This window comes from Pseudophryne corroboree, chromosome 4 (assembly GCF_028390025.1).
Source record: "Pseudophryne corroboree isolate aPseCor3 chromosome 4, aPseCor3.hap2, whole genome shotgun sequence".
Taxonomy (NCBI): domain Eukaryota; kingdom Metazoa; phylum Chordata; class Amphibia; order Anura; family Myobatrachidae; genus Pseudophryne; species Pseudophryne corroboree.
Genome location: NC_086447.1, coordinates 793,170,429 through 793,195,578, shown reverse-complemented (window position 1 = coordinate 793,195,578; position 25,150 = coordinate 793,170,429). Strand labels below are relative to the sequence as shown.

At 45.9% G+C, this 25,150-nt stretch overlaps 1 protein-coding gene across 2 annotated transcripts in view; it reads right to left on the bottom strand.

The window, feature by feature from the left end:
* Positions 1 to 25,150, bottom strand: part of PLEKHH2 (pleckstrin homology, MyTH4 and FERM domain containing H2) — a 417,559-nt gene that overhangs the window by 53,555 nt on the left and 338,854 nt on the right. For both annotated transcript variants that reach the window (XM_063918337.1, XM_063918336.1), the window contains exons 18-23: positions 23,489 to 23,597; positions 10,695 to 10,807; positions 7,128 to 7,307; positions 5,293 to 5,390; positions 4,029 to 4,206; positions 1,088 to 1,243 (exon numbers count right to left, since the gene is read on the bottom strand). In XM_063918337.1, coding sequence (XP_063774407.1) covers positions 1,088 to 1,243; positions 4,029 to 4,206; positions 5,293 to 5,390; positions 7,128 to 7,307; positions 10,695 to 10,807; positions 23,489 to 23,597 — 834 coding nt within the window. The remainder of the gene's footprint in view (positions 1 to 1,087; positions 1,244 to 4,028; positions 4,207 to 5,292; positions 5,391 to 7,127; positions 7,308 to 10,694; positions 10,808 to 23,488; positions 23,598 to 25,150) is intronic.

Sequence of the window (25,150 nt, the reverse complement as noted above, 5' to 3'; positions counted from 1 at the left end):
TTGAAGACAGGACGTCTTCTGCCGCCGATTTTCCGGACCTCTTCTGCCTTCTGGCTCTGTAAGGGGGCCGGCGGCGCGGCTCTGGGACCCATCCAAGCTGGGCCTGTGATCGTCCCTCTGGAGCTAATGTCCAGTAGCCTAAGAAGCCCAATCCACTCTGCACGCAGGTGAGTTCGCTTCTTCTCCCCTTAGTCCCTCGATGCAGTGAGCCTGTTGCCAGCAGGTCTCACTGAAAATAAAAAACCTAAACTAAAACTTTCACTAAGAAGCTCAGGAGAGCCCCTAGTGTGCACCCTTCTCGTTCGGGCACAGAGATCTAACTGAGGCTTGGAGGAGGGTCATGGGGGGAGGAGCCAGTGCACACCAGATAGTCCTAAAGCTTTCTTTGGATGTGCCCAGTCTCCTGCGGAGCCGCTATTCCCCATGGTCCTTACGGAGTCCCCAGCATCCACTTAGGACGTTAGAGAAAGATTTTTTTTCCCCTATCTACAGTGTAGAGACTTGCTGCAGATGCAGTGGCACACCCCCAGCTGCACCTTTTTGGCGGGTACAGTACCTTTTTTTATGGTCTGTACCGATTTTTGGCTCTCCAAACTTCCATTGAAAGTATAGGAAAAGGGGCGTGGCAATCCCACTGTACCCGTGGCCATGCCCCTTTTGCGAATTTGTAGCGATTTTTATGTGTAAATTGTTGGAGGGTATGTTGCTGCAGATGCAGTGGGCCTATTTTTGGGTGTAGACCTGGAGCTGCAGCTCCATCAGCCCCATTGTTAATCCTGCTCTGGGAACACACAGCAGCCAAAGGGCAGAGCCTCCCATTGGATGTAACCTGTGTGGGAGGGCGTTTCTTGCCCAATCAGCTGTGGACTGGGTGTGATAGACCTGCTGCTAACCCAATGAGAGCTCCTAGCCACACCCAGCGTTATCCACACAGTCACAGAGTGACAGATCTGGGCTATTATATAGGAGATTCCTTATGGTAGGTAAATGGTAGAGACATCTGAATCCCTCCATGAACAATTGCTGACATCACTGTGTGTGAGTGTTGGGTGCACTCTAAAGACGATGTCCACTTTGGAACAAATACCTTAATATTTCCTTGTAGACAATGTTCAAAGTTCTTTCCCGATGGATCATCTGTAAACAACGCAAATCCCGACTGTGATGGGTTTCTCATCCCGATGTCTTGGTTAAGTGTACAAAGAAATTCTTCAACTGTTGTTGATGCATCAAATCCTACAACCTGGAATTAATACATTCATATCAAATTGCATTTTATTTCACAGCAGACTACTCAATCTGATGATTATTGGGGGTAATTCCAAGTTGATCGCAGCAGCAAGTTTGTTAGCAGTTGGGCAAAACCATGTGCACTGCAGGGGGGGGGGGGGCAGATATAACATGTGCAGAGAGAGTTAGATTTGGGTGGGTTATTTTGTTTCTGTGCAGGGTAAATACTGGCTGCTTTATTTTTACACTGCAATTTAGATTTCAGTTTGCATACAACCCACCCAAATCTAACTCTCTCTGCACATGTTATATCTGCCCCTCCTGCAGTGCACATAGGGGATAATTCCAAGTTGATCGCAGCAGGAAAATTTTTAGCAGTTGGGCAAAACCACGTGCACTGCAGGGAGGGCAGATATAACATATGCAGAGAGAGTTAGATTTGGGTGTGGTGTGTTCAATCTGCAATCTAAATTGCAGTGTAAAAATAAAGCAGACAGTATTTACCCTGCACAGAAACAAAATAACCCACCCAAATCTAACTCTCCCTGCACATGTTATATTTGCCTCCCCTGCAGTGCACATGGTTTTGCCCAACTGCTAAAAAAATTCCTGCTGCGATCAACTTGGAATTACCCCCATAGTTTTGCCCAACTGCTAACAAAGTTCCTGCTGCGATCAACTCGGAATTACTCCCAAAGTCTATAGAGTGCAATGTTTTATTCCACTGCTTGAAGAGACCTCGGGGTAAATTTAATAAGTAGCAGCTTTTACAAGCCACTATATTTTTTTTTAAGTTTCCATTCGAAATTTGAAACGGCAATGATAGTAAATGCAAACTGCACCGTGTTCAATTTTAATATCATTGCCTTTGGAAGTTTTGGCCTTAAACACACCAAGTAGCAGCACGTAATAAATTGCGCAAGTACTGGACAATGGGGGTGATTGAGACTGATCGCTGGGCTGCTAAATTTATAGTGCTGCGTTCGGATAGTCGCAGCCCAAGGGGAGTGTATATTCGCTGTGCAAGTGTGCGATCCCATGTGTACGCCGGGCTGCAAAAAAACCCTCAGTCAGCGGACAGCTGCAAATCTGTTCGCACCTCATTCACCATTGAATGATTTTTCCACTGTGTGCAGTCTGTGCGCAGCCCAGGACTTACTCCTACAGTGCGATGAGAACAGGCTGATCGGGGCCAGAGCTGACGTCACACGTACTTCCGGAAAATGCTTGGGAATGCCTGCGTTTTCACTGACACTCCCAGAAAACGGTCAGTTACTACCCACGAACGGCCTCTTCCTGTCAATCAGCATGCGAATGGCTATGCGATTATAATTTTCGCACCAGCCTGTTGCTGTCCGGCGATGCCTGTTGTTGTTTACCGAAGCGCATGCGCATTGCGGTGCATATGCATGTGCAGTCTATCACTGATCGCTCACTGTGCAAAAACATGTAGTAGCGATCAGATCACCCCCAATAACTGTTAATGTTCAGATTAGTCACACATGCAGGCGTGTCATTTGCTCAGCACCTTCCCAGCATCCCTGGATCATATTGGTGCACTTGGTAGATGACCATACACAATGTTCCATAAATGTACAGTATGCTGATTCTTTCCATAGGATTGTTTCCCTTGAAACACACCTGTTCCTATCAGCTCTCTTCACCCTCTTAGCCAGGGCCGGTTCCGGGGCTTCTTGCGCCCCGGGCAACATTAGGGGGCGTGGCTTCATACAGGGGGCATGGTCAGTTACGCCCCCTGTACTGTAGTAGGATGTGCGGTGCGCGATGACGTCATTGCGCACCCGCACAGCAAAGGTCCTCTCCACGAAGGAAAACTAGACGCTAAGCGTCTAGTTCCCTTCGTGGAGAGGACCTTTGCTGTGCGGTGCGCGATGACGTCAACGCGCACCGCACATCATTACAGTAAAGGTCCTCTCCACGAAGGGAAACTAGACGCGTAGCGTCTAGTTTCCCTTCACAGCGGGCAGCGGCAGCGGGGGGCACAGCAGCAGCGGATCTTGCCATGGTGCGGCGCCCTCCGGAAGGCGGCGCCCCGGGCAAAAGTCCTGCTTGCCCGTGGCAAGATCCGCTACTGCTCTTAGCTTTCATCTCTCTGCCCTTACGCCTCATTTTTCCTAGTTCACCTCCCAGTTAGACCCCGTCTCCCATGGGGGGAGATGTATTAAGCAGTGATAAAAGTGGAGAAGTGAACCAGTGGAGAAGTTGCCCATGGCAACCAATCAGCATTGACATAGCATTTATAATTTGCATACTTTAAAAGTATAGAAAGCAGCTGATTGGTTGCCATGGGCAACTTCTCCACTGACTCACTTCTCCACTTTTATCACTGCTTAGTACATGCCTCAGTATGTAAGTTGTCACGAGCAGGGCCCTCCTTCCGCTTGCTCTCTCCCTGTACTATGCATGTCCCCTGTGCACTCCCACTCATGGTCAATGATTCCTACTCTCTGTCTGCCCCGGGAAACTGGATTACTAAATGAGACAATCTATTGTCACTCATAAAGCAGTTTTGTTTCACTGCTTAATCTATCCCCTTATAATGGTTTTTGTACTTTTTATTATATATAAGTCATTGTTTTTTCAATGCCACTGTTTATTGTTACGATGTTACAGACACTTGATGCCGCCATATAAATAAAGGATAATATTAACAACCATTATCAGGCATGGCAGCCATTTTATGTGCTTACAAGAGTCCATCTACTGTATTTCACAGAATAGCCCGAAAAGTAGGGGGCAGCCTAGACAGGGTAGGTGTAAATAATGATTGCAGTTACCTGATAAGTGTTATTCATAAAGTGCACAGGGATACTGAAGGGCAAGGAGTGGTGATATGGGTTTCGGAGCAGAATTGAGAGAATCTCCATCCTGGAAGGTTTTGCCTCACGATCTCCATTTTGTTGTGTTCTCTCCACACAGCGCTGGCAGTAAATAGCATATTTTCCCGCCTCAGTTCTGTGACGTGGGACAAACATTGAGAAAAATGTTAACAAAGTACAATTTATATAATGCCATATAAAGTATACCACAAATGTGGTGAAACACAATCAAAAGTAAGTTCATGGGATTGCATATCATGGAGTACACTTGCCGGGCTCCTGCTGATCGGTTAAGGCCCCCTTCTTAGTTCTTGCCTCACAATGGCCCGCTCGTCCTCAACCTTTCCTAACCCCCCCCCCCTTTCTCTAAACCAGGCATGTCCAAACTGTGGCCCTCCAGATGTTGTGAAACTACATATCCCAGCATGCTCTGACACAGTTTTGCTGTCAGAGAATGCTAAAGCTGTGTCAGGGCATGCTGGGATGTGTAGTTTCTCAACAGCTGGAGGGCCGCAGTTTGGACATGCCTGCTCTAAACCCTCTTCCCCTTCCATCCCGCTCTCCCTATATATCTCCTTCTTTGCATTCATGTTATTTATTCATCCCCTACTAGCCCTCAATCAGTTACAGATGTAGCCACGCTCATCCAGCCTGCGACTTTCTGCGGCTGCAACTAGCCTGGCGTGATGCACACACAAGCCACTGTGCGTGTGCATCTAATTCGCACCTGCCCTCCATAGACTTTAATGGAGCCAATTGCGGCAGTGGCTAGTCGCACACGCGGCAAGTGCGCCTGTGCAGCCGTGTCGCAGGCTGGATGAGCAGGGCCTTCCTACCTCTATATGTTTGTTTTTACCCAGTTTTGTTCTATTACTGTTGTTCTAATTGTAAAGCGCAATGGAATATGCTGCGCTATATAGGAAACTGTTAATAAATAAATAATAAAGAAATCTGTACCTGACTGTATCGTAGTAACTTCTTTGATCAGGTGTTATTGTACTGTTATTGTTGATGATAAACATGTTTTGACATACAGTACCATCTGCCTACTTCATGTTGTGTTGTTAATCCGGCTCTGTATGTACAAAAGCGAGATCAAAGAGTACCGGTATCTATCCCCTGCATCGTGTTTCAGTTATATATACCCAGCAGGGATTTATAATTCTACCTATACATAAGATGAGAAGATGGACAACTATACTTGGACTATAAGATACAGTACCTGATATCTGCATTCTTCTTCAGAAACAGTTTCAGGAGCCAGATGTATGGATGCTGGGGCAGGAAGAGCCCAACGCACAGTGCCAGGAGCTGCCAACCCTGAGATAAATATACACAGGATCACTATGATGACTCTTTGATGAAGGGGACCAGAATGCTCATCTTAAATAAACTACCAGGAGCTTTCATGTATCACTGTGACAGCTGGAAGTGCAATAATATGGGTGTGTTGGCGGCATCTTGGTGAATCATGACAATTAGAGTCTGTCAGAAGATAATGTGGAAGCAAGTCACTTACCCCTAAATCAGATTGCACACTGATTTATATAAAGTAGTATGAAACAATGCAAGTGACTTGTAAATGGGATTATTCTCTAGAGTGGGTGGCCTTTCAGGTCAGACAGCATTTACTGATAAGTGCAACTGTGTGGCAAAGGTCTGCATCATGTGGCTATTGGTCAGATATACCGTATACAGAGAGTTCTGTCAAGAAATTCCACCCTTCCTCTAAAATCAAGAATGGGCTTGGAGCATTTGGTCTGCTGTGACCCTTTTCAGCCCTCTCCTGGACACACTGGGACTCACTCTGAGTCAGATATACCAGCGGGGCAGCCTGCTTACTAGTTTATGCTAATAGGAATCTGACTTTGTATAGTAAAGATATGTCTGGTTGCATGTGGAAGCCTTTCCTGCCCACTGTCCTTACGTCGGCAGCTGTCGTTATTAGTGTCAGGACTGACACCAGCACTATGCTGGGTGCAAAAGTCCTGACGTCCCATCTCTGTCCGCTCACTGCGATCAAGCAAGGAAGTCAGCCAAGACACCAACGACACTACATGCCACCCCCATGAGACGGAAGAGTTCTGTGGTCACTGCCCGGTCACTGCCTACAAACGCCCATTTCATATAAGGGATCAGATGTACTAAGCTTTGGAGAGTGATAAGGTGGAGAAAGAGAAACTACCAACCAATCAGCTCCTAACTGTCATTTTCCATACACAGCCTGTAACATGGCAGTTAGGAGCTGATTGACTGGTACTTTATCTCTCTCCACTTTATCACTCTCCAAGACTTAGTTCATCTCCCTCAAAGAGTGGTCCGTCTACAGAATGATCAATCACATTTGCGATCTCCGTCGGTAAGCACATGACTGAACCAGTTGCCGATTTCCATATGCTTCCAAATCTGAGGACATGTCTGACTCAGGATCCGACTGATTGGCATTTCCCACAATTTAAAATCACGCCTTGTTCACAACAGGCTTTAATGTGTTCTTCCTAGAAACTCTAAAGCTGTGTACACACAGCGCGATGCTCCGCACAGCCCGACATTGACTATTCGACGGGGCAAGAGTCAATGTTGGGCTGCCTGCACAGTCTATTTTTCCTTGCGATGCCGATCCCGCGGGACCGAGCATCTGCATCACAAGGACTATACACACAGTGCGATATGCACTATAATTTCTTATGATTTTGACTATATAGTCAATAGCTAAAGAAATATCGCAGCGTGTGTACACACCTTTAGATGTAGGTCATAGGTTCTCAAACTCGGTCCTCAGGACCCCAAACAGCCAACGTTTTGCAGGTAACCCAGCAGGTGCACAGGTGTACTCGTAACTCACTGACACATTTTAAAAGATCCACAGGTGGAGCTAATTATTTCACTTGTGATTCTGTGGGGAGACCTGGAAAACATGCACTGTGTGACTTTGAGAACCTGTGGTGTAGGTAAATGATGATTTCGACATTAAGACCTCACAAAGAGGACTTTGGTACTAGTATAGGTACACCTTGGTGACAGATGGCATAACTGGGATCCTAAGATATGCGGCACCTGGATGGGACTTGGCTGGTTCTGTGGCTGTCGGTGTCTTGTCTGTTTAATAAGTTGGCAGTAGATCTCGTTCTGGAGCTCTGGGTGGGTGAGGCAGACACGTAAGGCACTCTGAGCCAAGGACACATGATAGTCAATGGCAGGTGAATCAACCGCTGCATTGAGGAATAGCTGGCAGGTCTGCGGAGTACAAAGACATTCTGTGTTATTATCGCATTATCTGCCAATGGACAAATCTGGTTTTGTTCACCTGATTGGCATATAAATACAACATGATAACCACAATGCATATTGTTTTATACAGTGACATGTGCCATTTAAGTATGCATATGCTATAATAAGGCATACGTTCTTAGACAGATATTTTAAAAGTGGTCATTAAAATAAGAGACTTGAGTTTATTACAGTGTTTTTTTGCAGTTCTTATACTCAAACTCATGACTCTAGCTCCCTCTTGTGGTCACTTAGGCTTCTAACAATTCAAAACATTACACATACTCAAAGCATCTGCTCACAATATTTAACTACCTCAAGAAATGCACCACAACAATCAGCTAATGCTATCACTGAGTCATCCTGACAAGGTCACCGTGTTAGGTATCTGACCTGTATTTATTAGTCTACTGTCTGTGTTTGCCTTAAAAGATGATACTAACCATTAATAATGAAAATGTAAAATATATGCGTAGCTGGTGGTAAACAGCTGAGCATGCTATTGATTTCTGCAAATATGTGCACCTTGCACTTGTTTTTTGTTTATTTTTTTAAATGCCTTATGCTGTAGCTAAAAGTCCAGTCCACAACAGAGGCACAAAAGCGGTAGGTTGGGACCTCAATTGTGGTCCTAACATCTGTTTTGAGGGTCTGGGGAGGCTGAGCAGCATCAGTCTGTATACCCTCCTTGTCTGATGTGCCGCTGCTCTACTATATAGCATCCAGTGGTAGTAGCCAGGAAAGAACTGTTACAGGAGGGCAATCACCCTGGTCACCCTATCGGGTACAGCCACTGCACGGGTGTGGGATATTTGTTAATTAAGCAAATAATCTCCCAGCATGATCAGGGTCATGTATAAAGTTGCTGCACTGCCCTCATTGCCTGGCTAGCATGGTTGCAAGAGGAGAACTGTTAGGAAGTCAGATCAAAAACATTCCAACAAGAACTCAGCAGAGCATCAGGTTGTGGTCTAGCTGCAGGGTATAAACAGTTCATTACACCTGGCGAAGCATGTCTCAACTTTAGTGGTGCAAAGGGTACAAGCACGTGATCACCAAACAATGGAGGAACGTGAAATCGTCTGACGAATCATCCTTCATCATATACGTACTTGGCAAATGGACAAGTTGCCAAAATAAAGAGCCACCAACCAGTCTACATTAGGTGATCCACTTTTTGGTGGAAGAATAAGTGCTACATACTGTGTCTGCTGAAGAACTGTAGACATTGGTAGGCTCAAAGCATTACCATAAGGAGGCAACATGTTTCATTTCCCAGATTCCCCAAAAGATTGTTGATCATCAATGGTGGATCCGGTTGGTGGATCGACGGTGATGTTGGATCGGGAAATCAGGGAAATGGGCCGCTGATGATTTGGCACCCTTAGATAGTCCAGTGGGTGGAGCAAGGGATTGTCTCATCAGGTGGAAGTGGAGAACAGCAGACAATGGTCAATCATGAAATTTAGAGTGTTGCAAAATAATGATTAATGCACACTTAAAAAAAATATTTATAATTGGAAATAAATCTTTATTTGAAAAATACTTGTGCATCTGATTATTTGTTGTAGAAATAAGATAATGTACTTAAAGATTTATACGAAAAATTTGCTATGATGATACAACTCCCGATCACATGCTCATCACAATATACAGTATATCTGGGGTCATTCCGAGTTGATCGTAGCTGTGCAAAATTTAGCACAGCTACGATCATCTTCCGTGACATGCGGGGGGACGCCCAGCACAGGGCTAGTCCGCCCCGCATATCAGTCCGGCCCAACCCGCACAGCGGCGATGCTTTTGTATTTGTGGAGTAACTCCCGGCCAGCGCAGCTCCTGTGGCTGGCTGGGAGTTGATTGTCGCTGCCACTGGCCGCAGCAACTGCGTGAGACGTCACGCAGCCGCCGCAGTCCGCTCCCCCAACGGTCCGGCCATGCCTGCATTGGCCGAACAGCACCCCCTAAACAGCGGCTGAACGCCATTGTCCAAAACGCTGTGACAAACTGCAGCGAGCAATCGGGTCGGAATGACCCCCATAGAGTATATAAATACAAGTGAGCTCAGAGAAAGTGCCCATTGCCAGTAATTGGAGACAGTGCCTCCCTGTGTCAGGCTACACAAGGCACTGAATTTATTTTAGAACAAGGTGCCGAAATAATTATCTCATAGGCAGCTTTGACCTCCCAGCATGCAAAGCTGTTAGAATCTTGTAGGAATTATTCTCCCACATATGCGGCTGATTTGCTGCAGCTGTATAATTCCTGTGTTTGCTTTCTACAGTAGGTGTGTAGTGCCGATGACATAAGTGTCTGGCAGTTTCACATTACAAGTATGGGCGATGGTGTAGAAAGGACGAATTTAAATCAAGTCACATTCCATGATTGCACTGTACTGTGTGCAGACTAGAATAACATTGCAAGTAGGACTTTAATTGCATAAGTCTCAGGCAATAAAAAAGTAACAAAATTCAGTTTTTCCCAAAATAATCAACATTGACCAGTCTATAATATTCTGGCCAGCTGCAGGGATTTTGTTAGGTTTAAAAGTCTATTCTAAATGTATGTTATGCAAATGTAAGTTATGCAAAATTAAGCAGGAACAGTAAATTGAGGGATGTTCACTTGGGGCTTGATTCAGAAGTTGTTACTGGCGACCCCTTCGGCCAGGTGAGTGTCCCATGGGGTAAGACAAGCCGGCCGCCATTGCTCCTCCAAGAGGCCAGGAAATCTCCATCAGAAGATGCAAATCCTGGCCTCAGCACTCCCACAAAACGTTGGGAAACAGAGGCAATCGCCGGCCCCTCCCTGCCAATCATTGGATGTCTGCAAATGTTTTGCTATTGACGATGCAGGACTCTTACTGCACATGCACAAAGAACCGAACATCAATATTTTACAACAGCTGGAGGAAAAGGATCTGAATCGGGCAATTGGTCATGCTGCCTTTCGTGTAAAAATGAAATGCCTTAGTTATTACACTCTCCATACATGTATTACAAATTAAGGTGACAATTTGGTGAAAATGAAATATGAGGGTGGTTCAATAAGTAAGGTAACAAGGCCTCGCACGTGTGTAATGTTCTCTATTTCAGTCTAATTTCCCGCCAGACCAGAAAAGCTGTCCTCCGCAATGCTGATCACATATGTATATACATATGCGATCAGCATCGCGGCGCTGGGCGGTGATGTGCACTAGTACATCCCGTCCACTCTTTGTCTGTAGGGATTCAGGCCCTGCAATGCTCCCACTAATGTACCTCTGCTGCAGTGTTTGTGTGTCTCTATATGTATGCATATTTTAACACAGTGAGAATTACTGCTCCCCCTTCATCTGTTTCTATTGGGTTTTACCTTAAATAGTTTGATTGCTTCTGTCTGTAATGCTTCTGATGGTAATGTGGTCAATGGTGACGTTATGGCTTCCTTGCTGTGACAGAGGGCGGGATGTCTCCACACTTGTGTGCCTAAATAATGAAACACAATCAATCAGTTCCAGAATCATGACATGGAAACACCATTCTGAGCACGACAGATTTCAGCCTAAAGGGAAATTTTGTGGTGCAAAAAATAACCCCACAATTGAGGTAGTCAGCAACCAGCACCTTCAGTAGAGGGCATGGGGTCTGGTAGCCATTGTAGCTTTATTATCAGGGCCAAATGAACAACAGTGCAGATGGGACTACAGCTCCAGGCCTTCACATGAAATCAGGCCCATCATCGTGACAGAGTAACGATGACCAGACACCAGTTGGACACATGGTCAATCATAAATCATACGTATTCAAATTGTAATTCTCTTTTCCTCACAAAATAATGCAATTTGTATACTTTTATATATTTATATTTATTTAGATATATTTATATTTTATAATTAGGGAGAAATAGGGGATGTACACACCCATGTGACCTTGACCACACCCACACAGCACTGTTCACACCACCTATGCTTCTCACAATAGGGGCTGCTGAACACTTACAGCCCCAAAGGCATGTGGCCCTGAATCCGGCCCAGTTATCAGTGTATCTGATCAGTGGGGAATGTGGTCTAAGCAGAATGTTGCAGAACTGTCCCTACTTTCCTGGACTAGCAGTCTCGGTTACCAAACACCTCCATAGCCCACAATGATTCCCTGTCATGAACAACACAGAGCCCACTGTGACTGTCACACAAGGGCTCTCTTGTAGCATCTATCCAGTGTTATAGTTATAAACAGGTATTGTTCAGGTCTGTCATAGCAGCCAAAGCGTCATGGGCGGTTCTTATTCTGTATGCAGTAGCAGCTAAATATAACATTTGTAGCAAGAGCTTACACAAGGGGGGTAATTCTGAGTTGATTGCAGCAGCAAGTTTGTTAGCAGTTGGGCAAAACCATGTGCACTGCAGGGGGAAGGGGGGGGGGGGGGGGCAGGTATAACATTTGCAGAGAGAGTTCGATTTGGGTGGGTTATTTTGTTTCTGTGTAGGGTAAATACTGGCTGCTTTAATTTTACACTGCAATTTATCTTTCAGTTTGAATACACCCCACCCAAATCTAACTCTCTCTGCACATGTTATATCTGTCCCCCCTGCAGTGCACATGGTTTTGCCCAACTACTAACAAATTTTTTGCTGCGATCAACTCAGAATTAGGCCCAAGGGGGGGTCATTCCGAGTTGGTCGCTCGCTAGCAGATTTTCACTGCCGTGCAAACACTAAGCCGCCGCCCTCTGGGAGTGTATATTAGCTTAGCAGAAGTGCGAACACTTGCATCGCAGAACGGCTACAAAAATTATTTGTGCAGTTTTAGAGCAGCTCAAAACCTACTCAGCGCTTGCGGTCACTTCAGACTATTCAGTTCCGGATTTGACGTCACACACCCACCCAGCGTTCTCCCAGCCACGCCTGCGTTTTTCCTGGCATGCCTACGTTTTTCCGAACACTCCCTTAAAACGGTCAGTTGCCACCCAGAAACGCCCACTTCTTGTCAATCACTCTGCGGCAGCCAGTGCGACTGAAATGCATCGCTAGACCCTGTGTGAAACTACATTGATCGTTGTAATAGTACGTCGCGAGCGCGCATTGCGCCGCATGCGCAGAAGTGATGGTTTTTATCCTCATCACTGCGCAGTGAACAAATGCAGCTAGCGATCAACTCGGAATGACCTCCATGGTGCAGACTTGTACTCAAGCCCTTTATTAACCATTTTAATACCACTTTACCCGGAGCTGTCAGGCACCCCTTACCTGTGGGGATCCGGTCTGAATATCGACAGTGTCTAGGTCGACAATGTTTAGGTCGACCACTATAGGTCGACAGTCACTAGGTCAACAGGGTTTCTAGGTCGACATGTTCTAGGTCGACAGGTCAAAAGGTCGACATGAGTTTTCACTTTTTTCTTCTTTTTTTTTACTTTTTCATACTTAACGATCCACGCGGACTACGATTGGGAATAGTAACCTGTGCCGAGCGCAGGGGTAGCGGAGCGAGGCACCTTGCCCGAAGCATGGCGAGCGAAGCGAGGGGACACTGTGCACTAATTGGGCTTCCCGGTCACTGTACGGATAAAACGACACCCAAAAAACATGAAAAACTCATGTCGACCTTTAGACATGTCGACCTGGAAACCCTGTCGACCTTCAAACCCTGTCGACCTTCAAACCCTGTCGACCTAGTGACTGTCGACCTATAGTGGTCGACCTAGACACTGTTGATCTAGTGATCCACACACTACCTGTGTACTCATCAGACTTCCATAAAACCTCACAGCTTCAAAGTACTATACTGCCAAATAAAATGTGTCATTGTAGTAATCGTTACAACATTAAAATAGTTTGAAAACTTTCAAACAAATTGAATGAAACCAGTTTTTAGTCTTAAAGGAACTTTGATATCATGTATTTCAATTTTGCCTTATATTTTTTAAATGGAAATATTAAGAGATATACATATAAAAATACCCTGTGGCGCACCCGGGGGGGGGGGGGGTTCCGAGCACCCTGAAACCCCCCTCCACCAAAAAAAAAAATTTATTTTTTTTTGTCTGCATGAGTATTATTAATGGCTGTCTAGCGTCCTCTGCAGCCTGATTTATTCCTGGTGGCACTTGTAAGTGCTTAATAAAAGTTTATTTTAATTCTATTACATATATATCCATGTGCAATTTGTGCATACATATATACACATGTATATACATGTCAAAAAATAAGGAGAGCGCACCAATGAATAATAGTAAAAAGCAACAATTTACTCATGTAAATATCCACGTACATGTAAGTTAGGGTTAATGCACTTAGCCACTCTCTCCGATAACTGCTGCCACGGAATGATCCTTCGGTCAGCGGGGTATTTTTCACGGAGATACCGTCTGCTCTGTATCAGGCGGAAGACAGATTTCGTCTGCAATTGTAAGCCACGACCAACGCGTTTCGTCACTTGGGGACTTCGTCAGGAGCTGTGTTATTGGATCCTCTAAGTTCACCTTATAACCATTGCTTTTTACAACGATTGGTTAATTACATTGTTACGATCTTTGTCCCTAAATACAATGCTTTTTTTGAAAACATCCTATTTGTAATTATTTATGCATTCAATACTTTCTCATAATTTATATAAGTAATTACAACTCACAGTATTAAAATTCTACCTTTACTAAACTTGTTAAAAAAGAAAGACTAAACAAAGAGTCCTGCAATCATAGATGATTAGCCATTCTATGCTGCTGTCTCTCTACTACCCCTTTAATTACTATACCCACAATTTCACATATGATTCCAATTGTCTCTACGACTAGCAGCTTTTACTGTGTGGCTATCAGTATATGTTTTCAGGGCTCACACATTTTATACCACATTTATTAATGTACATCTTAAACAATATACTCTCTTTATATTAATACATATCTAAAAAAGGGCAGACATTAAAACTAGTGATGAGCGGGTTCGGTTTTACTCGGTTTAACTCGGATTTACTCGGTTCTCAAAACGGCACCTTATTGGCTCACGGATGTCATGTGTTTTGGATAGCCAATAAGAAAAATCCGGATAAAACCGAACTGGCGTTAATTCTGGCGTTAAATCCGAACCCGCTCATCACTAATTAAAACATAACTATTGCCTATACCTATTGTATCCTTAACTACAGGATGTTTTCAAAAAAAGCATTGTATTTAGGGACAAAGATCGTAACAATGTAATTAACCAATCGTTAATCTCCGTGAAAAATACCCCGCTGACCGAAGGATCATTCCGTGGCGGCAGTTATCGGAGAGAGTGGCTAAGTGCATTAACCCTAACTTACATGTACGTGGATATTTACATGAGTAAATTGTTACTTTTTACTATTATTCATTGGTGCGCTCTCCTTATTTTTTGACATTATCTAGAAACCCTTGGCTCCTGGCAGGAGTGGATGAGCAGGCACTACATGTGTTAACCAAATAAACTCTGGACATATCACAGTGTGCGCGGATTAGAACTCTACATCAACATGTATATACATACATACATACATACATACATACATATAAACACACACACATATGATATATATACATGCGTATATATACGTGTACTGTATGTGTATATATATATATATATATATGTTTAATATGCTATGTGTATACATAGGTGTATATACAGTATATATATGTGTAGATATGTATATATATATATATATATACATATCTACACATATATATACACACAGACACACTAGTTTTACGGACCCAGCATATACTAGGTCACCTCAGTCCCCACCCCCGTGCTTGGCTCCACCCAGTTCTGGAAACCCCCCCATGCAAATCCTGCATTTGCCACTGATACCGCTACATTTGCTTAGGGGAAAATGTATCGACTCTTTGAGAGGTAAAGTGGAGAAGTAGCCCGTACAAACCAACCAGCTTCTGCCATTTTACAGGCTGTGCTATAAAAATGGCAGTTAGACACTGATTAGTTGCTGTGAGCAAATTCTCTACTGTATATCTCTCCAAGATTTGATAAATCTCCCTTAGATTTTTTGATGGTGTTAGTTGGTCTGCTTAGTACAGTTCCAATGTTCCGTTCTCTTTCCCAGAATCCTTTAGTCTTTTCTCAGACCTCCCCTGTCCCTGTTGTTATGGTAAGGATTAATACTTCTCGTTACCTCCTCACACACAGGGGGCTATACAGACTCCATTGCATTTTTGCTAAAATCGCCAGTTATCAGCCACCTGCGCATGTGCTCCAATCGCATTGCGCACGCATAGGCAGTCACAATGCGATTGCATTCCGGAAGGATGAGATCGCAATGTGACTGACAGACAGCAGGCGTTCAGGGGCAGTGATGCGGCATTGGTGGGGAGTGTTGCAGGAAACGCAGTCGTGTCATGGCCATTTTTCGTGGGGAGGGGGGGCTGACGTTGCCTGCGTTTCCTGCGATGGGAAACATGGCTGCAGTGCACCTGCATATAGAGGGGTCTACCTCTCTTTCCCGATTTCTACGTTGCGATCGCATTTGAAATGAGATTGCAATGCAGGACGGCGCTACACATGCTGGACGTCCTTACCCTGTGCTGGGCGGCACCAGCATGCGTTTTTATTAGTAGCAGTTTTGCACTTTTAGCAAAACTGTTACTGAGGGGGGTACTCATTTAGCTGCGATAACTGACTTTTTGCGCGAAAAAAAATACTTTTCACGCGAATCACAATTACAGCCTATTCAATTATCCGGGAAAATTTATTGGTGATAGTTTTTTCGCAAATTTCACTTCCCCTTCTCTGAGCAGGTGAAAAGTTGGGAAAATCCTTATTTTAAGGTAAAAATGTTTGGATATTGTACAGAAGAACCCCTGGGACACCCCTCAAAATGACTAAGTTTTTTTAATTATTTTTAATTGGCCAATAATGAAATTTTTGGGGTGACAAAAGTACAAAGTGATGAAAATTGGGGTTCAAGGTGGTGCTTTATTAGTGGAACAGGTGTTTTTAGGCTTGCAGGTGGGAGTAATCGGTCTTTTTTTTTTTAAAGTACACTAAAATGACCCAAATATATACTTATACCCATTTTCACATACCCCAAATTTAATGAGTGTATTTATTTTGCACAAAAAACTTGCTTTCTATAGTGTTTTTGCATTTTATTTAAATTGCATATACCAGCCATTTCACACAATTTAAGTGTCACACTGCCGCCCCGGGCTCCTTACTTACCTCTCCGGGCGCGGTGGTCCTCTCTGCGGCCGTCCTCGCTGGCGGCTCCCGGCTCCCGTCGCTCGGCCCAGCGTCTGACGTCATCAGGTACTTCCCACCAACCAGCTGGTGGTGGGAAGTATAAATTCAGGCATCAGGCGCTGTATCAGTGCCTGAGTATCATCAGTTCCCCAGGAGTGGTGATCGCCAGTCCTCCGTGCCTCCAAGCACCTCCGTGCCTCCAGCACCTCCAAGAACCTCCGTGCCTCCAAGCACCTCCGTGCCTCCAGCACCTCCGTGCCTCCAAGCACCTCCGTGCCTCCAGCACCTCCGTGCCTCCAAGCACCTCCGTGCATCCAAGCACCTCCGTGCATCCAAGCACCTCCGTGCCACCAGCACCTCCGTGCCTTCAAGTACCTCCGTGCCTCCAAGCACTTCCGTGCCTCCAAGCACCTCCGTGCCACCAGCACCTCCGTCCCTTCAAGCACCTCCGTGCCTCCAAGCACCTCCGTGCCTCCAGCACCTCCGTGCCTCCAAGCGCCTTAGCGCCTCCAGGCACCTCAGTGCCTCCAGGCACCTCAATGTCTCCACGCGCTTCAGCGCCTCCAAGCACCTCAGCGCCTCCAAGCACTTCAGCGCCTACAAACACTTCAGTGTCTCCAAGCCCCAGTGCACGTTTGCGCAGTTGTGCCTCCAGCACCTAGTATTCTTCTCTGATTCACCAGCACCTTTCAAGTTCTGTCTTTCAGGAGACCTTCAGCGTCCACACGTGCCTCCTGTCTGCCGACCTGATCCTGCATGAGGAAAACTTACATCCGGCCATCTCTGCTGCGGCCCAGTTGAGGTTCCTCTTCCCGGTCACCGGAAGAAACCCCGAGTCCACAACACTCCCAAACCAGGTCAGTGATAGTATACTCAGGCCACATGGACCCGGGGGATCGGAACACGGACTCAAGTGCCATCCAGAACCTGGCTTCCCGAGTACAAAGTTAGGAAGCGGCACAAGGTCAGGTGATGCAGTACCTCCAGGAGTTGTCCGGGCGTCTGGATCAGATTCAGGCGTCTCTAGCCTCGGTAATTCCGGCACCAGTTCCAGTAGCCGCACCAGTTGCCGCTTCCAGCAATGTCCAACCATCGGCCGGTGCCACTCCGCGCCTTCAGCTGCCTACTCCGTCCCGTTATAATGGGAATCCTAAAAATTGTCGTGGTTTTTAAAACCAATGCGAGGTACATTTCGAGCTACTTGCACACAACTTTCCTACAGACCGGTCCAAGGTGGCATATATTATTTCTCTGCTGGAAGGATCTGCCTTGGATTGGGTGTCTCCATTATGGGAACGTTCTGATTCACTGGTTTCCAATTACTCCGAATTCATCACGTCTTTTCGACAAATTTTTGATGAGCCCGGCAGGATGACCTCGGCCTTTTCTGACTTGCTCCGCATCAGTCAAGGCTCCCGATCTGTGGGTCAGTATGTGGTTCATTTCCAAACCATTGCTTCTGAACTTCGCTGGAATAATGAGGCTCTGAGAGCCGCTTTCTGGAACGGTTTTTCTGATCGCCTGAAGGATGAGTTGGTCACTCGAGAGCTTCCGGATTCTTTAGAGGAATTGATCTCTCTCTGTGTCAAGGTAGATCTCCGGATGCAGGAACATGGAGGTGAACGTAGTCGATCGGATCGTTCTAGGTTCCGGCTTTCTCCTGCAAGGCAAGCGGTGGTCCCAAGTCCGGACGAACCCATGCAGATTAACCGATCCCGGTTGTCCCCGGAGGAGCGACAGCGCCGTCATGAGGGTAAGCTCTGTCTGTACTGCGGAGCTGCGGGTCACTTCATCAAGTCCTGCAAATCCCGTCCGGGAAACGGGCAGGCCTAGCTTGTTCCGGAGGAGTCAAGTTGGGGGTTACGACCAAATCTTCTCCGACTTCGGACTGTTTGCTTCCTGTAACGTTAATCACCAAGGCTACTTCCAAGTCTTTTGAAGCCCTGTTGGACTCCGGGGCTGCGGGGAATTTTGTTTCTTCCCTCTGTGTCCAAAGCCTGAATTTGGAAGTACGGTCCATCGAACGGCCTATTTCCTTGACAGCTATCAATGGTACTAGGATATCCAAGGGTATCATAACAGAACGCACGGTTCCAGTTAAATTACAGGTCGGGGCTCTACATCAAGAATATTTGGAGTTCCTGGTGATTCCAGAAATGCATCACGATCTGGTTCTCGGAATACCTTGGCTCAAAATTCACAATCTCCATATCGATTGGAAGACCGCACAGATTCGGTCTTGGGGTTCTTTTTGTCACGCTAACTGTCTCACCCCTGTCTGTCCGCTTCGTGTTTCTTCTAAGGCGGAGGAAGAACTTATCCCAGAGGCGTACCAAGAGTTCAGGGATGTATTCTCGGAACAGGCGGCTGACCAGTTACCACCCCATAGGTCTTGGGACTGCCCCATTGACCTTATCCCAGGGAAAATGCCGCCTCGGGTCGCATTTATCCTCTGTCCCTTCCAGAGACACAAGCTATGTCAGACTATATCAAGTCCAATCTTCATAAGGGATTCATCCTCCCCTCTATCTCCCCGGCTGGAGCGGGCTTCTTCTTCGTGAAAAAGAAGGACGGAGGGTTAAGACCATGTATCGACTACCGCGGCCTAAATGATATTACCATCAAAAATAAATACCCCTTGCCTCTAATCACAGAGCTATTTGATAGAGTTCGTGGTGCCCACGTTTTTTCCAAGCTCGATTTGAGGGGGGCCTATAACCTTATGCGCATCAGAGAGGGAGATGAATGGAAGACCGCCTTCAATACCCGGGATGGGCATTATGAGTATCTGGTGATGCCGTTCGGTCTTAGCAATGCTCCTGCTGTCTTTGTATTCGTCAACGAAATCTTCCGAGACATGTTATACCTAAGTGTCGTGGTGTATTTGGATGACATACTGATTTTTTCAAAAGACCTTGCTGAATACAGGATACAGGTCAAAGAGGTACTCCGCCGTCTACGTGAGAATCATCTCTATGCCAAGATATCCAAGTGTACCTTTGAAGTAACATCAATACCGTTCCTCGGTTATATCATCTCGGGGATAGAGCTTCGCATGGACCCGGAGAAACTCTCCGCCATTCGGGACTGGGCACAGCCACTCTCCTTGAAAGCAATACAAAGATTCCTGGGTTTTGCGAACTATTATAGAAAGTTCATTAGAAGTTTCTCCACCATTGTTGCACCCATTACCGCCTTGACGAGAAAGGGTTCCAACCCGGGTTTGTGGCCTCCCGAAGCCATAGAGGCCTTTTCCCACTTGAAATCGGCTTTTATGTCCGCTCCAGTACTCCAACAACCAAATTTCGAGGAACCTTTCTTCCTAGAAGTAAACGCATCCTCGGTCGGAGTTGGGGCCGTTCTCTCTCAGTACGCCTCAGATAAGAAATTACATCCGTGCGGCTTTCACTCTCATAAATTCTCTCTGGCTGAACGAAATTACACTATTGGAGACCAGGAACTCTTGGTGATTAAATCTGCCTTGGAAGAGTGGAGATATCTCTTAGAAGGGTCCAAACATGTGATTACCATTTACACTGATCACAAAAATTTGTTGTATATCAAAACCGCACAGTGCTTGAATCCTTGCCAAGCTAGATGGGCACTCTTCTTCACTCGATTTTCTTTTGTTATCAAGTACCGAGCCGGGACTTTCAATACTAAAGCGGATGCACTGTCCCGTTCACAAACTCCCACAGATGAAGAGGATTCTTTTGAACGGAGTTTAATTCTGAATCCAATTTCTGTCTCTGCTGCCTCAACTACTCCAGGTCCTCCCCCTGGAAGAATGTCCGTACCAGCTAAATTCCGGTCGAGGATACTACAGTGGGCCCATATCTCCAAGTTTTCTGGTCATCCCGGCGCCCAGAAGATGTACAAGTTTCTGCAAAGATCTTACTGGTGGGACTCCATGCGGAAGGATGTACAGGATTACGTTAATTCCTGTCCCCAGTGTACAAAGCATAAATCTCCCCGTCTACCTCCTGCTGGGTTACTTCGTCCTCTGTCCATTCCTATGAAACCCTGGACTCACATTTCCATGGACTTCGTCACCGACTTGCCTGTTCCAAAGGGTTCAACACTGTCTGGGTGATCGTCGACCGTTTTTCGAAGATGGCGCATTTCGTTCCTTTGACTGGTCTGCCGACAGCTCCTAAATTAGCTCTAATATTTGTCTGAGAACATTTTCGGTTGCATGGGTTGCCTCAAGAAATAGTCTCTGATCGAGGGATACAGTTCACCGCAAGGTTTTGGAAAGCTCTCTGCTCGGCCTTACAAATTAAACTTAAGTTTTCATCCGCTTATCACCCCCAAACTAATGGGCAAAAGGAACGGGTCAATCAAGACTTGGAGACTTTCCTCCGCCTGTATCTATCCCCTTCACAGGACAACTGGGTAGAGTTATTGCCTTGGGCAGAGTTTGCACATAATCATTCATTTCATTCCTCTACTGGCGAATCTCCGTTCTTCATCAACTATGGCTTCCACCCACAGGTTCCGGAATTACCAATTCTGCCAACAGGGGAGGTTCCAGCTGTGACTTCCACTCTACTACACTTCAGACAAATTTGGAGTAAGATTCATGCTAGTCTTAAAAAGGTTTCTGTCCGATACAAGTTCTTCGCGGACAAGAAACGGTGAGCCGCTCCTCAATACAAAGTTGGTGACAGGGTATGGCTCTCCACACGTAACCTTCGGCTAAAGGTACCCACCATGAAGTTCGCCCCAAGGTTCATCGGTCCATACCCTGTGCTACAAATCCTGAATCCTGTGGTCTGCAAGTTGGGATTACCTTCCCACCTACGCATACCGAATGCCTTTTAGGTTTCTCTCCTTCGTCCTCTCATCCTTAATCGTTTTCATTCTAAGCCCTAAAACCCTACTCCGGTAGAAACTGAAACTGGGACAGACTTCGAGATCAAAACTATTCTGGACTCTCGTTATCTTCATAAGAACCTGCAATACCTGGTAGAATGGAAAGGTTATGGTCCTGAGGAGAGAAGTTGGATAGGAGCTTCTGAGGTCTCAGCTCCTCTACTAATCCGGATCTTCCACGCCAAGCACCCTACGAAACCCGGTAAGTGTCCAGGGGCCACCCCTAGAGGCGGGGGTACTGTCACGCTGCCGCCCCGGGCTCCTTACTTACCTCTCCGGGCTCGCTGGTCCTCTCTGCGGCCGTCCTCGCTGGCGGCTCCCGTCGCTCGGCCTGGCGTCTGGGCGGGTGACGTCATCAGGTACTTCCCACCAACCAGCTGGTGGTGGGAAGTATAAATTCAGGCATCAGGCGCTGTATCAGTGCCTGAGTATCATCAGTTCCCCAGCAGTGGTGATCGCCAGTCCTCCGTGCCTCCAAGCACCTCCGTGCCTCCAAGCACCTCCGTGCCTCCAAGCACCTCTGTGCCTCCAAGCACCTCCGTGCCACCAGCACCTCCGTGCCTTCAAGCACCTCCGTGCCTCCAAGCACCTCCGTGCCTCCAGCACCTCCGTGCCTCCAAGCACCTCCGTGCCTCCACGTGCCTCCAGCACCTCCGTGCCTCCAAGCACCTCCGTGCCTCCAAGCACCTCCGTGCCTTCAAGTACCTCCGTGCCTCCAAGCACCTCCGTGCCTCCAAGCACCTCCGTGCCTCCAAGCACCTCCGTGCCACCAGCACCTCCGTGCCTTCAAGTACCTCCGTGCCTCCAAGCACCTCCGTGCCTCCAGCACCTCCGTGCCTCCAAGCACCTCCGTGCCTCCAAGCACCTCAGTGCCTCCAGGCACCTCAGTGTCTCCACGTGCTTCAGCGCCTCCAAGCACCTCAGCGCCTCCAAGCACTTCAGCGCCTCCAAGCACTTCAGTGTCTCCAAGCCCCAGTGCACGTTTGCGCAGTTGTGCCTCCAGCACCTAGTATTCTTCTCTGATTCACCAGCACCTTTCAAGTTCTGTCTTTCAGGAGACCTTCAGCGTCCACACGTGCCTCCTGTCTGCCGACCTGATCCTGCATGAGGAAAACTTACATCCGGCCATCTCTGCTGCGGCCCAGTTGCGGTTCCTCTTCCCGGTCACCGGAAGAAACCCCGAGTCCACAACACTCCCAAACCAGGTCAGTGATATTAAGTCCCCAAAAACTCTTTAATGTGATCTCTAATACACTTCTCTTCTGTTATCCTATGTTAGTACAGCATTTGTTGTGGTACAGGCTGATTTTCCCATTTTCACCTACAGTCTTCACTGCAAGAATTTTGATGTGAAACCCGTTTGTAATTGAATAGGTCGAAAAACGGGAGCGTGCATACCCGCAAAAAGCCATTTTGCTGCAATTTTCGTCCGATTGCCGTTCAAGTGAAAAATGCACGCGAATTTGCGGCTAAGTGAATACCCCCCTGAGTCTGAAAAAACCCCACAATCTTCTGTTAGATGGTAGACTTCTGTTAGATGGTTGCTCTTCTTTGTGATGCCAGTAGCCTGTCCGCCACTAGCTTTAAGCGGTCACTGAAAACTCTTCATTAGCTTACCCTGACTCTCGGTACAGCACTCTTCTCTCACAATACATCCTGAACATATTTTAGGTAACAGTCCTTTTACTAATTTAGCATCGGACCTAATATTAACAAAGACCTAAAAGATTACAGAACAGAGTTATCATAAAATCGTGTCTATCCTCCATTAAATTATATATTTAACATCTCAATTTTTTTTTTAAATGTATAAAGTTATTTTGAATAGAATGCTTCATGTAAAAACAAATTGTATGTTAGAATAAATTTAAAAGACCAACAATAATTTCCTTCTCAGCAAATGTCTTCCAAGTCTACTGACCCCGATGCTTTTAGAAAGGGGAGGAGTGGTGAAGGTGGGGACTGCATCACAACCGCCTCCTCCTCTTATAAAATTAAATTGACTACTTAGATGTATAAATGTTTGGGTAAAATGACATTGAGGATAAATATCAAAATTAAAATATTGGATACGAGTACTTACATGACTCTCCATCCAGACTCAACAGTGTACAAACCAGCTGCTCAAACTCTGTTCCCACAGTCACTCCTGTCACTCCAGCCGCCATAGTTAAGTGGTAGCGCCAGGTATCCTAAAACACACCAAAGACATGCATCATGCTGTGTTCCTGTGTCCCCAATCACTGGTGCTTTCACTTATATACTGACCTCACCCAGGGGCGTAGCCAGAACTTTGTGAGCCCCTTAGCAACATTATGAAAGGCCCCCCATCCCAATGCTTCTAGAGAGACACTTCTCTGCAGCAGTTGTTAATTGTATGCCCTATAATAGTGCCCTAGTTCATTTTCTGTACCATTGTAGAGCCTTATTTAATGTTATGCCCCATAGTAACATAGTAACATAGTATCTAAGGTTGAAAAAAGACAATTGTCCATCGGGTTCAACCTATTTGTGGTCTCCTATGCATGATTATTTTGTATAACATTTTGACTGAAGTTGCTGACCGCCGTTCTGATTAACCCCTCTTTTTTATAATAACCATAGTGCGTGACTATGCCCCGTAACCCTGGATATCCTTATACATTAGGAATTTATCTAACCCATTCTTAAAGGTGTTGACTGAGTTGGCCATTACAACTCCCTCAGGCAGGGAATTCCAAACACGTATCGTCCTTACCGTAAAAAAGCCTTTACGCCGTATTGTGTGGAATCTCCTCTCATCTAACCTGAGCGAGTGTCCACGAGTTCTCTGTGTTGATCTAACCAAAAACAGGTCCTGCGCAAGATCTGTATATTGTCCCCTTATATATTTGTAAATGTTGATCATGTCCCCTCTTAATCTCCTCTTTTCCAGTGTAAACATGCCTAGTCTTGCAAGCCTTTCCTCGTATTCCAGCGTCTCCATATCCTTAATTAGTTTGGTCGCCCGCCTTTGAACCTTTTCTAGCTCCAGGATATCCTTTTTGTAGTAAGGTGCCCAGAATTGTACACAGTATTCAAGGTGTGGCCTCACAAGTGATTTATATAATGGGAGTATAATACTCTCATCCCTAGCATCAATTCCCCGTTTTATGCATGCTAATATCTTATTAGCCTTCTTTGCTGCAGTCCTACTTTGGGTACTTCTGCTTAGTTTGCTATCTATGAGGACACCTAAGTCCTTTTCCAGTACAGAATCCCCTAATTTTACCCCATTTAGTAGGTAGGTGTTATTTTTGTTCTTGTTACCACAGTGCATTACCTTACACTTGTCTGTATTGATGTGCATTCTCCATTTCGCTGCCCAAGCTTCTAATTTAACTAAGTCATTCTGAAGCGACTCAGCATCCCCCTCCGCATTTATAACTTTACACAATTTGGTATCATCTGCAAAAATTGACACCATGCTCTCTAGACCTTCTGTTAGGTCGTTAATGAAAATATTGAACAATAGCGGTACTAATACTGAGCCTTGCGGCACACCACTTAGCACTTCAGTCCAAGTTGAAAAAGATCCATTAACCACAACGCGCTGCTCCCTATTATTTAACCAGTTTTTGACCCAAGTGCATATTGTGCTTCCTAGCCCTGATTCTTGTAGCTTGTAGATAAGTCTCATGTGTGGTACAGTATCGAACGCTTTGGCAAAATCTAAAAAGATTACATCCACCTCTTTACCCTGATCTAGGTTTGCGCTTACTGTTTC